This window comes from Rattus rattus, chromosome 2 (genome assembly GCF_011064425.1).
Source record: "Rattus rattus isolate New Zealand chromosome 2, Rrattus_CSIRO_v1, whole genome shotgun sequence".
NCBI lineage: Eukaryota > Metazoa > Chordata > Mammalia > Rodentia > Muridae > Rattus > Rattus rattus.
In genome coordinates, this window is record NC_046155.1 from 45,441,733 (window position 1) to 45,457,228 (window position 15,496).

The following is a 15,496-nucleotide window of genomic DNA, read 5'->3' on the forward strand; positions in this document are numbered from 1 at the left end:
AACAGGCTTAGGGCAGTAGATGGGTTTCCAATTAGTTCATCTCAGAAGGCCAGGATCTTAACCCTGTAAGAATGAATCCCTTCCCCTAAACTCTTTTGAAACAGGAAGCAGTCTACGTCTCATCCACAAGAGAGGATTGGAAACTTAGCCACAGTCTGCTACTGACTACTTGCGGCTCCTTCTGTGCTCATTTAATTTTTTTACTCTTGGGGTCCTAGATTTCAGAGTTTTCCCTATCAGTTTTCATTGTCTCTAAAACAGAATGCATTATTAAAACGAGGAATAATTGTACATGATATATCCTTCACAATTTCCTTTTGTTTTGCTTTGATTTAGTTTGGTTTTCTGAGACAGGCTCTCTCTGTTAGCCCTGGCTGTTGTCCTGAAACTTGCTCTGTAGACCAGCTTAGAACTCAGAAGTCTACCTGCCTCTTCCTCTCAAATGCTAGGATTTACATGCGCCCTGGCACACAGTTCTCTCCGTATTTCTTATATCTAACACATATCTGCTTTCTCTGCTTTAGCTGGATAACTAGTCTCTGATACCTTTACATCTTTCTAGCAAGTATTACAACTTGTCTTACTGGTCATGGGCTTGACTATAGTAGTAGCTAAAATATTCTTCCCAGCACACCTTCTCCTACTGGTTTGCGTAAGATTTCAGTGGCCTCTAACTTTTTCATGTTCATCTGGAATTTCTGGTACTCTTGTCAAAACCTTCCTGTTCTACTGTAATTGGACTTCTCTACAAGCATCTGTAAACGACATATTCAAAACTGCAAATCCCAGAAAAATCATGCCCAACAGCCTTTCCCTTACTGGGTATATTGATTCTTCTGGAGTTTCTGACACAGCAAAGATACAGAAATACAGTTGTCTCCGGCTATTGGCTGGTTCCCATGTTTCAGGCTGACATTTCAGACCCTCACTGGGTTTAAGCCAGGGTTCAGTTTGCACTTAGAAAAGCCAAGCCACGGGGTTGGGGATTTAGCTCAGGGGTAGAGCGCTTGCCTAGAAAGCGCAAGGCCCTGGGTTCGGCCCCCAGCTCCCAAAAAAAAAAAAAAAAAAAAAAAAAAAAAAAGAAGAAAAGCCAAGCCACTGCCTCAGAATGGCTGTAACCACTGACACGCGGTGAAACACTCAACACTGACACCAGCACATTCCAGTCACACAGGACACCACTTCTTAACTTTCCTCAGCTGTTTTTCTTGGTTTTGTAAGGCAGGAGTTCCAGACCAGGCTGTTCTACATACTGAGTTCTACAGTAGTCAGGGCTATATAGCAAGACTCTATTTTTAAAGAAAATATTGGGGGAGGGCAAGGCTGGAGAGATGGCTCAGCAGTTAAGAGCACTGGTTTTTCTTCTAGAAGATGTGGATTCAATCCCAGCACCTACCCCACTTTCATCACAATTAGGTGTAACTCCAATTCAGGGGGCTCTGATGCCCTCTTCTGGCCTGCATGGGCACCAGGCACATACATGGTGCACAGACATACATGTAGACAAAATACCCATACACATGAAATAAGTAAAACTTTTTTAAGTGAAAAAAGAAAAATATAGTTTGCCAAGAACATGTCTCCCACATTAAGCAATTGTTTAGAAATGGCTGAGTCCAACAAAATGATTATGAAAAATAGTAAGTGTACCCTGGGGGCCCACCTACCTCATATTTTCTGTAGTTGACCAGCAAAGCCAAGAGGACAACAGCATCATATCCATGTTCTCTACGACTTGGGGGATGGGATAGTATCTGTAAGCAAGAGGCAGAAGGGATAACTGTGCCCTGGTTCCTGAGATGGCAGACAAAAAATTTAAGTGACAGTCTATCTAAAAGAGAAAGGTCATCAGGAAGGCGGCCTACCTGTAAAATTGCTTCAAATATGCTGTTGATCATTACATACTCCAGGATAGTGTTCTGACTGATGTTATCTGTAACCTGAAAGCAACAGAAAGCTTTTGAAGGTCTGTAAAAGGCACACAACGTCTCATGAACATCTCCTACCCTAGTCTCGAAGTGAGACAGAAATAAATGGTCAAGAGCAAACCAAAATATCCCAAGAATCAGAATCCCAAGGATCACAATGAAAAGGAATCAGACAATCTAAAGATGGTGGCTCTCCTAGAACAGCCAGCCCTCCTAACATGGTGTGTATCAACTGGAGAGACAGTTCTACAGGCTAAGGCACTTGCCACCAAACCTAATAACCTGAGTTCCATCCTGGGCCCCCATGGTAGAAGGGAAAAACTCCTGAAAATGGTGACCAACATGACTATATGTGAGGGGAAGGGGGTACACAAAAGTAATTTTTTAAATTTTTAAGTAAAATTAAAAAAAATAAAGTGGGAAGTATCATAGAGTCTTCAGGCTAAAAATGGCAGTAGGTGTCCAAAGATTAATTTCCAAAAAGCAAAACTACATACAACTAACTTTCTACTACACATTCAGACCAAAAGGAATGATATGATACCAAAGGAGGGAACTCTTCTTTTACTTTTGGGAGGAAGTGTTCAACTCGGCTTGATTCAGCTGTAATTAATACCCTTGACAAACACATAGGAGGTCACTTACAGTCACCAAGCAAAGAAGAAGTTTCAGACATAGACTCTTCAGACTTTCAGAACCTTCTGCACAGAGTAATGAATCCAAACTCTCCATCAAGTTCTGGGGAAAGAACCATCAAACACTAAAGCAAGTCAAGTAGCGCATATACCCCATCTTCTACCCAGTCCTGTACTACGTTACAAAGGAACGGTGAAGAACAGGGAATCAGCCTTAACATCTCCCTAGTCCAGGCCTTGTAAGATCAAAGAAAAAGACTTCAAAGTCTAACTACTCAGGGGGAAATGTTTTAGAACAACTGCAGAGAAGAATAGGGAATTTACTCTTGTACTACATGAATGCTTGAAGCTTTACACATATGGAAATTATAAGATCAGAACAATGAAGTAATTTGAAAAAGGGAAACCTAATGGTTTAATAACTATACATGAACTTCCTGGGGCTGGGGATTTAGCTCAGTGGTAGAGCGCTTACCTAGGAAGCATAAGGCCCTGGGTTCGGTCCCCAAGCTCCGAAAAAAAGAACCAAAAAAAAAAAAAAAAACTATACATGAACTTCCTTACTTGTTTAAGAAAGTACAAGGTGCAGGCACACTAAACAGGCGACAGGCATAGTATCAATTTACCACAGGGCATCGGTGGCCATCTGAGCATCAGTGGCATCTGAGCATCAGTGGCGTCTGAGCATCAGTGACCATCTGAGCATCAGTGGCGTCTAAGCATCAGTGGCGTCTGAGCATCAGTGGCCTCTGAGCATCAGTGGCCTCTGAGCATCAGTGACCATCTGAGCATCAGTGACGTCTGAGCATCAGTGGCGTCTAAGCATCAGTGACGTCTGAGCATCAATGACCATCTGAGCATCAGTGACAATCAGAGCATCAGTGGCGTCTGAGCATCAGTGACGTCTGAGCATCAGTGGCGTCTAAGCAATTCAACGAAACTAAAAGTTGGTTCATTGGGACCAACTCCAATTGACAATGGGACTGGAATGTGATGCTTGCACTAAAAAGTAGCCTTTAAACATAAACTAATTGAAAGATGAAACCTTCATACTATGATATAAGTATGAAGGAAAATATTCTACATTATATGAAGGAAAAGAATTCAAGGCTAGAGAAATGGCCCCGAAGTTAAAAGCACTTGCTCTTACAGAAAAGCCGGGTGTTTGGATCCCAGTAACCACACGGTAGTTCAAAGTCAGCTATAACTCCAGTTCTAGGAGGTATAATATCCTCTTCTGGCATGCATGTGCACACACACACAAATCAATAAATGTAATAAAGTATATTAGTAAATAACAAGACACTTCAACCCCTAGCCTCACATGTACATACACACACACACACACACACACACACACACACACACACACACACACACACACACACAGAAACAAAATAGAAAACAGAAAAATATAGGCTTGGCACAGTGATACACACTTGTAATCCCAGCACCAGGAAGACAGAGACAGGAAGACCCTGGGGCATGTGAACCAGCTACTCTAGCCAAATTCCATAAAAAAAAAAAAAAAAAAAAAATACAGTGGAATTGGATAGAAGACACTCAATGTTGACCTTTGGCTTCTGTATACACCCACATACTCAGACCTCTCTCTCTGTTTTTCTCTGTCTCTGTCTCTGCTTTCTGTCTCTGTCTCTCTGTGTGTCTCTCTCTGTCTCTGTCTCTCTCTCTCTCTCTCTCTCTCTCTCTCTGTCTCTCTCTCTCTCTCTCTCTCTCTCTCTCTACACACACACACACACAGATAGACTTTAGAATGCTCAAAGGAACATAAGGAGAGGCTGGAAATGCTCGACCTGACAGATTGCTTGCCTAGCTTTCAAAGGGCCCTGGGTCAATCCTGAATATGAACCAGACACATGTCTATAATCCCAGCAGTCAGAAGGAATGTAATTTGGGGTGGGGGAGGCAATTAAAACTGGTTTTAAAATTAATAGTGGTGATACTTGTTCAATTTAAGGATCAACTGCATGTTATGTGTTGTAAAAGTGTTATTATAAAAAGATAGTCTGGGGTTGGGGATTTGGCTCAGTGGTAGAGCGCTTGCCTAGGAAGCACAAGGCCCTGGGTTCGGTCCCCAGCTCAAAAAAAAAAAAAAGAACCAAAAAAAAAAAAAAAAAAAAAAAAAATAAAAAGATAGTCTTACTGTAAAAGCCTTGTCTATCATACACCATGAATGAAACTTAGGTGCAATCCCCAGTGGAGGGTAAAAGGAGAAGCAAAAGAAAAACTAAAATAGGGGTTGGGGATTTAGCTCAGTGGTAGAGCGCTTGCCTAGGAAGCGCAAGGCCCTGGGTTCGGTCCCCAGCTCAAAAAAAAAAAAAAAGAACCAAAAAAAAAAAAAAAAAAGAAAAATAAATAGTCTGAAACAATATAAAAATCCAGGTGGTATATGGCAAACCTTTAATTAGCACTTGGGAAATAAAGACTTCTGTAGTTCCAAGTTCCAGGACAGCCAGCCAAAGAAACCCTATTCTTAAAAAAATAAAATAAGGGTTGGGGATTTAGCTCAGTGGTAGAGTGCTTGCCTAGCAAGCGCAAGGCCCTGGGTTCGGTCCCCAGCTCCGGAAAAAAAAAAAAAGAAAGAAAGAAAAATAAAATAAATAACTATTCCACATGTTTGCAAGTATACAAACAAATAAATACATAAGCATAATTCTAAAAAATTAATTCAAGGGACTGGAGAGATGGCTCAGCAGTTAGGAGCATTGGCTGCTCTTCCAGAGGTTATGAGTTCAATTCCCAGCAACCACATGGTGGCTCACAACCATCTGTAATGGGATCTTCTGACATGCAGGCATACACACAAATAGAGTAAGTACTTATATACATTAAGTAAAAAAAATAAATAGGGTTGGGGATTTAGCTCAGTGGTAGAGCGCTTGCATAGCAAGCGCAAGGCCCTGGGTTTGGTCCCCAGCTCTGAAAAAAAAAAAAAAGAAAAGAAAAAAATAAATCTTTTCCAAAAATTTAATTCAAGCCAAGCATTGTGGTATATGCCAACAGTCTGAGCCTACTTAAGAAGGTGAAGCAGGAAGAATTATTTGAACTCACAGGTTCAAGACCAGCCTAAGCAACATAACTAGATCTATCTCAAAAGGAAAACTGGTGTGGTCATGGTGGTGTACGCCTGTAATCCCAACAACTGGAATATGGAAGGAAAAAAAAAAAAAAATCAAGACTTTAGTGTCCTGTTCTCTCAAGAAGCAAGAAAGGACACAAAGTCTGAAATGTGCCAAAAGTCACAGTCAACAAACGGCTAACACCAAGAGGAGCTCCTGCGTCTCATCAGACTCGGCAACCATGAAGACACTCATGTGAACATGAGCAGTGGCCAAGAGCTTCAGTACAGACCGCACACTCATGACCAACATTAGGAACCTGGGACTATGGGGTTGGGGATTTAGCTCAGTGGTAGGGCGCTTGCCTAGGAAGCGCAAGGCCCTGGGTTCGGTCCCCAGCTCCGAAAAAAAAAAAAGAAAAAAAAAAAGAAACTGGGACTACAGAAACCGATGAAGAGATCCATAACCACAATCGGAATGCGTCCATGTTCTTTGCCCAGATGGTGCCATTTCAGTTGCCTCACTGAGAGTTGGCTCAAACAATAACTTATCTATCCTGTGTACAAACTGGGAGACTTTCTATAATTAATTGCCTCAGACATACAAAGAAAGACACTCTTGATAAATAACAAAAGACCTGAGGAAGGCCAGCAAGATGGCTCAGCAGGTAAAGATGCTTCCACGTAAGCTGATGACCCACACGTGTGCACCATGGCACGTGTGTGCTCACAAACATTACAGATACAGGCACACGACAAGTTTCCCAATGGCCAGAGGGTCATCCACTGTGAAATGAATTCAGTGGTAAGTCACTCACAACCTGTCAAGCTCAGGGCGCTCTTACCCTCCCCAGCCTTCCAGGGGCCATCTGGAGCCATATTTTTTCAGGAGCTGGTTTCCCACTTGCACAGTTGTCTCTGGTTGTGTTTCTTTAAATTAAATTTAGGTTGTCTTTTTTTTTTTAACTTGAGACAGACAGACAGACAAGCAGGCAGGCAGGCAGGCTGGCTGGCTGAAAAGACGGTTCAGTGCTTAAAAACATGTTATTGCGGAGGATCCATGATCGGTTCCCAGCACCCACAACAGGCTCAAAGCCATTCATAAGGCCAATTCCAAAGGATCCCATACCCTCTTCAGACCTTTCAGGTACCAGGCACACATGAAGTACACAGACTTACATGCAGGCAAAACAATCATACACATAAAATAAATAAACCTAAAAAAAAACTAGAAAAAATATTTTTTAAAAAGGTTCTACGCTCTGTATGCAAGTCTGAAGCCAGCCTCCGCTACGTAAGACGCTGTACCTAATATCTAAAAGCAGACAAGGACTGATTCTGGGTAACAGAGCACTCGCCTTCCAGGCAGAACACCATGGACTGACTCATCACCAGTACCACAGAATAGCTGATCCTGTAACTTTTCATGTTTTACATAAGCTCATAAATGTCATACAGGGTTGGGGATTTAGCTCAGTGGTAGAGCGCTTGCCTAGGAAGCGCAAGGCCCTGGGTTCGGTCCCCAGCTCGAAAAAAAAAAAAAAAAAAAAAAATGTCATACAAAGCTGGGCATGGTGGTTCACACCTTTAAACTCAGAACTGAAGAGACAGAGGCAAGTGGATCCCTGTTAAGTTTGAACCAGCCTGGCCACATAGTGAATTCCAGGACAGCAAGGACTATGTAAAGAGACCTTGGCTCAGAAAAAAAAAAAAAGAATATAAACCTTCTAACACGTCAGCCTGCAAGTAGTATTCGCAATCTCGCGCCTCACCTTCATGCACAGCTCCGCCTTGTCAAAGCCCATCAGCATATTGATGATGTCAAATCCAGACGTAGACTTATTCTTCTGGTGGACTCCTCGAATAAGTGCACACAAGGTCTGCAGAGATGAGAAAAGGGTTCTTTCTAGAGAAGAAGTCTCAACACTAGGGGTACACTAAATCCGTAGCCTCCCACTGCAACTCAGAACTATGTCCTGACAAGCCAGCTCTCCAATTTCTGTTACTCTGAATTTGAAAACGGCTTGCGTGTTAACATATAAAACCCAAACTAACTAAACAGCAGCACCTGTGCAATCCCCGCCCTGAGGAGGTGGGGGCAGAAGAATCAGAAAGGTCAAGGTGAGGGTCGGAGAGTCAGCTGAGCAGATAAAGGCACTTGCTGCCATGCCTGACAAGAGAACCGATTTCCACAAGTTGTTCTCTGACTCCATGGATGCTGTGACATGAACATGCATACCCACATACACATACAAATACACATGCATGAGTACACGCATACACAAGAGAGCTGCCGGGGCTTTCAACCCAGTAAAAAAGAAAGGTTGAGCTCAGTGCCCTGATCTCCGGGAGTAAGGCAGTCAGTAACAGACACACCACTTCTATCTCTGAGGAAAGAGGTGAGGAGCTGGAGAGATGGCTCTGATGGCCAAGTGCTTGCCCTACAAGCCTGGTGAGCTGCTTGAGACCTGGAACCAGGTAAAGTGGAAGCAGAGAAGCAAGGTCGCACAGTTGTCCTTTAGTCCCTGGGAGCACTGTGAACACTCCCCATGCACACTATACACAGTGAATGCAGGTTTCACTACTTTGCTTTTGCTCACTTTGAGACAGGATCTCACTACACAGATGTAGCTGGCCTGAAACTCCCTATATACATCAGCTTAGCTTCCAACACAAAATCCACCTGCCTCTGCCTCTAAGTACTGGAATTACAGGCATACCCATAATAAATTTTTTTGGAGATTTATCCTTTAGCTCCTGAGTATGGATTTCTGCCTGCATGCATGTCTATGAAACCACTATGTAAGAAGAAACGGGCATTGAATTCCCTGGAACTGGAGTTATAAACAGCTGTCAGCAGCCACGTAACGGCTGGGAACTGAACCCAGGTCCTCTGCAAGAACAACAAGTGTTATTAATTGCTAAGCCATCTCTCCAGCCGCCCTAGTAAATTTTTTTTATTTAAAAAATAAAAATAGCTTTTTCACCAAGACGGCTCTGAAAGTGAAGAAGGGAAGCTCCTGCCACCCCCCAAAGCCAAAGCTAAAGCGAACGCCCTGAAAGCTAAGAAGGCAGTGCTGAGAGGCATCCACAGCCACAAAAAGAAGATCCGAACGTCACCCACTTTCCGGAGGTCTAAGACCCTGTGGCTCCAGAGGCAGCCAAAATATCCTCGAAAGAGTACACCCAGGAGAAACAAGCTTGACTACCAAGTCAGCCATGAAAAGAATAGAGGACAACAGGCTTGTGTTCACTGTGGATGTCAAGGCCAACACGCGCCAGATCACACAGGTCATGAAGAAACTCTGACATTGATGTGGCCAAGTCAATACCCTACAGCCTCGCTCAGCTCCTGTGATGCTCCAGATGCTGCCAACAAGACTGGGATCATCTACAGTGAGTCCAGATGGCTAAGTCTAAATATACACTTGCTTGTCATCATAAAAATAAATAAATACCAGGGGAAAAATAAATAAAAATAAAAATAACAAGGTACAAAGTAAATGTGGAAGTTACCCGGTGTCCACCTCTGGCCTCTACACACACAAACACACACATATACACCACACACCCAAAAGAAAAAATAATCATAAAATCAAGCAGGAAACCATTTACATTAGACTGGAAAGTTGGGTGAGTGGTTAAGAGTACATGCTGCTCCTTCAGAAGGCCCAAGACCGATTCACCTTGCCCATGGTAGGTGACTCAAAGCAGCTGTGGTTACAGCACCAAAGGGTTCCACATCCTGCTCTGGCAGACAGACAGATCCCTGTGTGTTCTCCCACCACACAGACACACAACTAAAATAATGGTAATAGGGCTGGAGAGATGGCTCAGCGGTTAAGAGCACCGACTGCTCTTCCCGAGGTCCTGAGTTCAATTCCCAGCAACCACATGGTGGCTCACAACCATCTGTAATGGGGTTGGGTATGTCTGAAGACAGCTACAGTGTACTCGTATACATTAAATAAATAAATAAATCTTTAAAAAAAATAATAATGGTAATAAATGTTTCAATTATTTTTATTCATTTTTATGTACATGGATGTCTCACCTGAACACATGGGTACCACATGCATACCATGTGCCCACAGAGACCAGAAGAGGGCACTGGATGCCCTAACACTAGAGTTAGACAGTTCTAAACTGCCATATGGGTGCTGGGAATCGAACTCTGGTCCAATAAGCCCTCTTTCCAGTCCATATAAATGTTTTTTAAAACTAAATAAAACAAGAAGATGGGCAATAGGGCAGATTTCTATTTTAAAAGTTAGAACTAGAAAGGAGAGAGACACAAAGCAAAGCTGACCCCTACAGGCAGCTCTAGGCTCCTCACTGCTAACAGAGGAGCTGCACCTCCATTCTCCTGTTGAACAAGACCCCCCGTCCAGCCTTACCTGCAATGCGTTGACGACTCGGATGGGGTGCTCCTCCCCCAGAGCCTGGATACAGTGCTGGAATAAACAGTTAATGTTGTCCTTGATCTTCATTAGCTCCTCCCCATCCAGAGACTCCAGTTTGCCTTCCAGATACTCTAAATTCACCTGCCAGAAGACAAGAGGGGCCTGAGCAGACTTCCAGGGCAGCAGTCAGAACACACGGGACAATCTTACCTACCAGAGAACTCCAACATGCCACCCACTCTCACCTTCATGAGAAAGAGCTCCTCCCAAAACCGAGGACTACACTTACTGGGGTCCTCCGTCTGTAACCAAAAAACAGACATGCTCAACTTTATTGCAGATTCAAAACACCGAAACCACTGCCAGCTTTACTTGTCATATTTAACTCTGAAAACGTGTCATTACCTTAAACTACAACAACAGAGAAAGAGAACGATATTTTCCGTATGCACTTTGTACGGATATATATTCTCTACACCAAAAGCAAAACAATGGCTCAAAACATTTCCTTTAAATACGTCTCTTTTAAGTAAATAAAAGTTAGGCCAGCAGACATAGTAAGTAGTACATGCCTTTAAGGTAGGCAAAGGCAAGCCGATCCCTCATGAGTTCAAGGACAGCCTGGTTTACATATCAAGTTCCAGAACAGCAAGGAATACATAGAAAGATCTTGCCTCTATCAGTCAATCCAGGCTGGAAAGAACATGGGCTAGCTATTCTTCCAGAAGACCTGGGTTTAATTCTCAGCGCCCACATAGCAGCTCACAAAAGTCTATTAATTCCACTTCCAGGAAATCCAAAGTCCTCTTCTGGCCTTCTCAGGCACTGTACACACATAGCATACATACATGTAGGCAAAAATACCCTCACACATAAAATAAAAATCTTTAAAATAAAACTACACACACAAACACACACCCTCCATCACCCTCAGGTATATAACAAGGCCAGCCTGTGACAGAGTCCCTGTCTCAAAATAAGAAATATTCCTATTAAGATTCCACTATCTAGGGGCTGGAGAGATGGCTCAGTGGTTAAGAGCACTGACTGCTCTTCCAGAGGTCCTGAGTTCAAATCTCAGCAACCACATGGTGGCTCACAACCATCTGTAATGACATCTGGTGCCCTCTTCTGGTGTGTCTGAAGACAGCTACAGTGTACTTATATATAGTAAATAAATCTTTAAAAAAAAAAAGATTCCACTATCTACATATTTTTAGCTTCTCTGTATAGCTACTCTGTATTTGTTTTCAATAAACTGGATGTGGTGCACAGGACTGTAATCTGAGTGTCCAGGGTGCTGAGACAGGACAACCATTAAGTCCCAGGCAGACTAACAAGACTCTGTTTCAAAATGAAAAAGAAAAACAAATTCTGATTTTAAGGCTTGCCAATAATTAGGAGCGTTTGGTCTGGGTGCACTGCCTATTTTGAGTGTGGCAAAGCTGAAAGAATAAAGCCTCCGGGGTTAGCTACAAGTCAAGCTGGAGCTCCATCCCTCTGTTCTAAGACAAACCACTTCATCTATGAAATAGAGTAGTATAGCCAGCAACATGGCTTAGCAGGTAAAGGCCCTTGCCACCAACCCTGATGGCCTGTTTGATTCCTAAGAACCACATGATAAAGGAGAAATCAGCTATCCTCTGACACCTCCACCCACCCAACCACACAAGTAAGTAAAAAAAATAAATAAATGTCTAAAATTCTTTGTTTGCCTTTTGGTCTTTTGATACAGGATCTCACTACATAGGCCTAAATGACCTGGAACTCCACATATATATCGGGCTGTCAGCCAACTCTAACAGAAACCTACAAGCCTCTGCCTCCAAGGGCTGCGATTAAAGGTGTGCACCATTGTACCTGGCCTTAAAGGTTGTTTTTAATGAGGGTACTATCAGCACCAATAAAGATTTGTCAGGATTAGAACTTGTTTAGTAACACAGAAGTTTAGTATGCTGCTGGGCATATAACAGAAACAGAAATATATGCTCTTTATAAGTATTATTCTAATTTATATTTGAAGACTGAAATAAATCTCCAATCTAATTCATAATAATTCTATAGTCGCCCCATATAACACCTGAGAATGAGGATGTCTAATTACTTGGTCTATCTACCAACAACTTGAGATAGAATCTAACTGCATCTTTTTAAAAATACCTGAAATTGAAATTATAGAATTTAAGCTTCAAAAGAAAATTCATAGGACATCTATCATTTTTAAAAAGGAGGCCTTTAGGTAAGAAAAAGAAAGAAACAAATAAAGAAAGGTCATTAAAAAATGAGTCACGGGGTTGGGGATTTAGCTCAGTGGTAGAGCACTTGCCTAGCAAGCGCAAGGCCCTGGGTTCGGTCCCCAGCTCCGAAAAAAAGGAAAAAAAAAAAAAATGAGTCATAAGACTGAAGAAATGGCTCAGTGGTCAAAACCACTTGCTGGGGTTGGGGATTTAGCTCAGCGGTAGAGCGCTTGCCTAGGAAGCACAAGGCCCTGGGTTCAGTCCCCAGCTCCAAAAAAGAACCAAAAAAAAAAAAAAAAAAAAAAAAAAAAAAAAAAAAAAAAAAACACTTGCTGCTCTCCCAGAGGCCCAGGGTCTCCCTCCATCGCCAACGTCAGGTGAACAACTCATGGCACTCCGGCTCCAAGGGATCTGACTCTGATTCCCTCTTCTGACCTTTGTCAAGACAGGGTTCCTCTGTGTGGCCCTGACTGTCCTGGAACTCACTATAGACCAATCAGGATGGCCTCAGGCTTAGAAATCTGAGCTTGCCTCTGCCTCCTGAGTGCGAAGATTAAAGGCAGGCATCACCACCACCATCACCTAGCTGACAAATCTTTTAAAAAAGAAGAGTTGGGCCAGTAGGATAGCTCAGACAATGAAGGCTCAAAAACCTGTTGATCTGAGTTCAAACCCTGGGACCCACATAAAGGTGAAAAGACAGACATACTTCCACAATCTTGTCCTCCAACTCCACTCATACTCCATGGAAACTATAAATAAATAATATTTCTTAAAGATATTTGGGTAGCTGAAAAGGTATCTCAGAAGTTAATAGCAATTTTTTCTCTTGCAGAGGACCACGGTTTCGTTCCCAGCATCCTTACGTCAGCTCACAACTGACACAGAAAAATAGCTTGACTCAGCAGGGCCTAGCTGCCCACATGCCCTGTTATGTTCTGAAGCACATTATTATTAGTTTTCTTGGAAATTCCCCAACCGAAGTCTTCTCTCAGGGCCAAGCAAGATAGAGGTCAGCTTGAACTGTTATGCCTAAACTGCTAAAGAAACTCAGAGGCAGAGGAAAGTGGATCTCTGAGTTCAAGGCCAACCAGGTCTACAGAGTGAGTTCCTAGACAGTATGAGCTACACAGAGAAACCCTGTCTTGAAAACAAAAGAGGAAGAGGAGGAAGAGGAGGGGGAAAAAGGAGGAAAGGGGAGGGGGAGGAGGAGGAAGGAGAGGAGGAAGAAGAGGAAGAGGAGGGGAGAGAAGGGAGAATTGCCGTCCTTCTTCCTCAGTTCAGTTGTTTTACCTAGATCCTGACAATGCACAAGATCACAGCATCTGGAAGATGGAAGCAGAAGGATCAGGAGTTCAAAGCCATCACTGACTACATAATATATTTGATGCCAGCCTAGGTTATATGAGGTTATCTCAAAAAATAATAATAATCTTTAGTAATCAATACTTGATCATAAATGTCTCCTCTGAGCGAAGGCTCACCTCAGTCCTTGAACTCTCCTCTTACTTACTGTGCAGCAGGGTAGTCTTGAACTTCTAACCCTTCTACCTCCGATGTGGGAGTAAAGTGCGCACTGCCACACACACTTCTACAGGGTCCGAGGTATCAAACCCAGACAAGATGAGCACCTTTCTTTTTTTAGTTCTGTAGCCTACAAAGAGCTTTAACTTACTATGTAGCCCAGGTTGGACTCAAACTTATAATGATCCTCTTGCCTCAGCCTCTTTTTTTTTCTTTTTTTAAATTTTATTTTATTTGTATAGATGTTTTATCTGTATGTGTAGGTGTGTGTGTGATGCCCATGGAGACCAGAAGATGTCTGATTTCGTGGTTCTGAGGTTACAGATGATTATGAGGTTCCATATAGGTGCTGGGAATCGAAACTGGATCCTCTGGAAGAGCAGCCAGTGCTCTTAACCACTGAGCCACCTCCCCAGCCCTTGGCTCGGGCTCTTGAAGGCCAGTGAAAATGGCAAACAGAAAGGTTTTGGGGGCATTGTTTGTCGGTTGTTTGGGGGTGGACATCTGTATGTATACTGTGTACATGCGTGTAAGCACATTCCCATGTACAGGGCCATACAAGTTTTCTGGCATGCCTGTGTGAGTATGCCTGAGGAAATCAAAGGCAGACATCAGGTGCCTTCTTCTTCAGTCTCTGCTTTATTTACTAAGCAAGGTCTTTATCCTGGGGGTCACTGCTTTGGTGGTCCCGCTAGCCATCTTGCCTGGACAGCCCTGTCTCTGTCTGTGAGTGCTGGAATAATAGGTGGGCTGTTGTACCCATCCAGAGTTCTAAATGGGTGCTGGAGATCTGAACCCTGGTCCTCATAAGTACACAGCACGCAGTTTACCCACTGAGCCATCTCTCTAGTCCCAGCAAGACTGTCTCTGATTAAGATTATTCAGGAGCAGCAGTTAAGAACACAGTTAAGAGGACCTGGGTTCATTTCCCAGCACCTACATGGTGGTTCACAACTGTCTGTAACTTCACTTCCATGGGATCTGACACCTTCCACAGACACACATATAATGTAAGGAAAGCACCAATGCATATAAAATTAAATAAATTAGGTTTTTTTAAAAAAGAATATATGGACTAAAAACCTGAGGAGTGAAGGTTAGATATGGTGGCTCATGCCTGTAACTGCAGCACTCAAGACGATCGATGTGGCTGGACGCTCACTGAGTGTGACGACACTGCTCTACAGTGAGTTCCAGGCCAGCCTGAACCACACAGCAAGACTCTTGCTAAACATGAAGGACCAGCCAACGACTCAGTGGGTAAAAGAACCATGCCTGACTATCTGGGTTCAACCTCCGAACCTGACAGTGGGGGCTGTTGCAAGTGGTCCCTGATTCCATACATACAGCACAACCTGTGTTCTTCTGCGCTTGCTCAAACACATATGTGTGCACACAGAGATAAACAAACACAACTTCATTTTTTAAAGAAGCAAAGAATCGATCTAGCTGTGCAGTAGAGCAGGCTCCCGGCCTTACCATGAAAATCTCATCATACATCAGCACCACTTTCTCCTTCAGTGGTTTCTTTGAGGCTGAGGATTTCCGGAGCAAGCCTCCTCGTTTCTCTACTTGTGCCATGGCTAGAGAACCTGTCGGGTAGGGTGAGACACATTTTAGGATAGTGTAAATACAATAACATAACAGAAGAAATATGTTGGAATGCATTTATTCAATCCCACAGAACATC

At 43.0% G+C, this 15,496-nt stretch overlaps 1 protein-coding gene across 1 annotated transcript in view; it reads right to left on the minus strand.

Moving 5' to 3' along the window:
* Positions 1 to 15,496, minus strand: part of Armh3 (armadillo like helical domain containing 3) — a 181,884-nt gene that overhangs the window by 149,913 nt on the left and 16,475 nt on the right. Inside the window, exons 2-8 of the mRNA XM_032892086.1 lie at positions 15,286 to 15,398; positions 10,291 to 10,347; positions 10,040 to 10,186; positions 7,415 to 7,522; positions 2,574 to 2,666; positions 1,866 to 1,940; positions 1,668 to 1,754 (exon numbers count right to left, since the gene is read on the minus strand). Coding sequence (XP_032747977.1) covers positions 1,668 to 1,754; positions 1,866 to 1,940; positions 2,574 to 2,666; positions 7,415 to 7,522; positions 10,040 to 10,186; positions 10,291 to 10,347; positions 15,286 to 15,387 — 669 coding nt within the window. The 5' untranslated portion in view covers positions 15,388 to 15,398. The remainder of the gene's footprint in view (positions 1 to 1,667; positions 1,755 to 1,865; positions 1,941 to 2,573; positions 2,667 to 7,414; positions 7,523 to 10,039; positions 10,187 to 10,290; positions 10,348 to 15,285; positions 15,399 to 15,496) is intronic.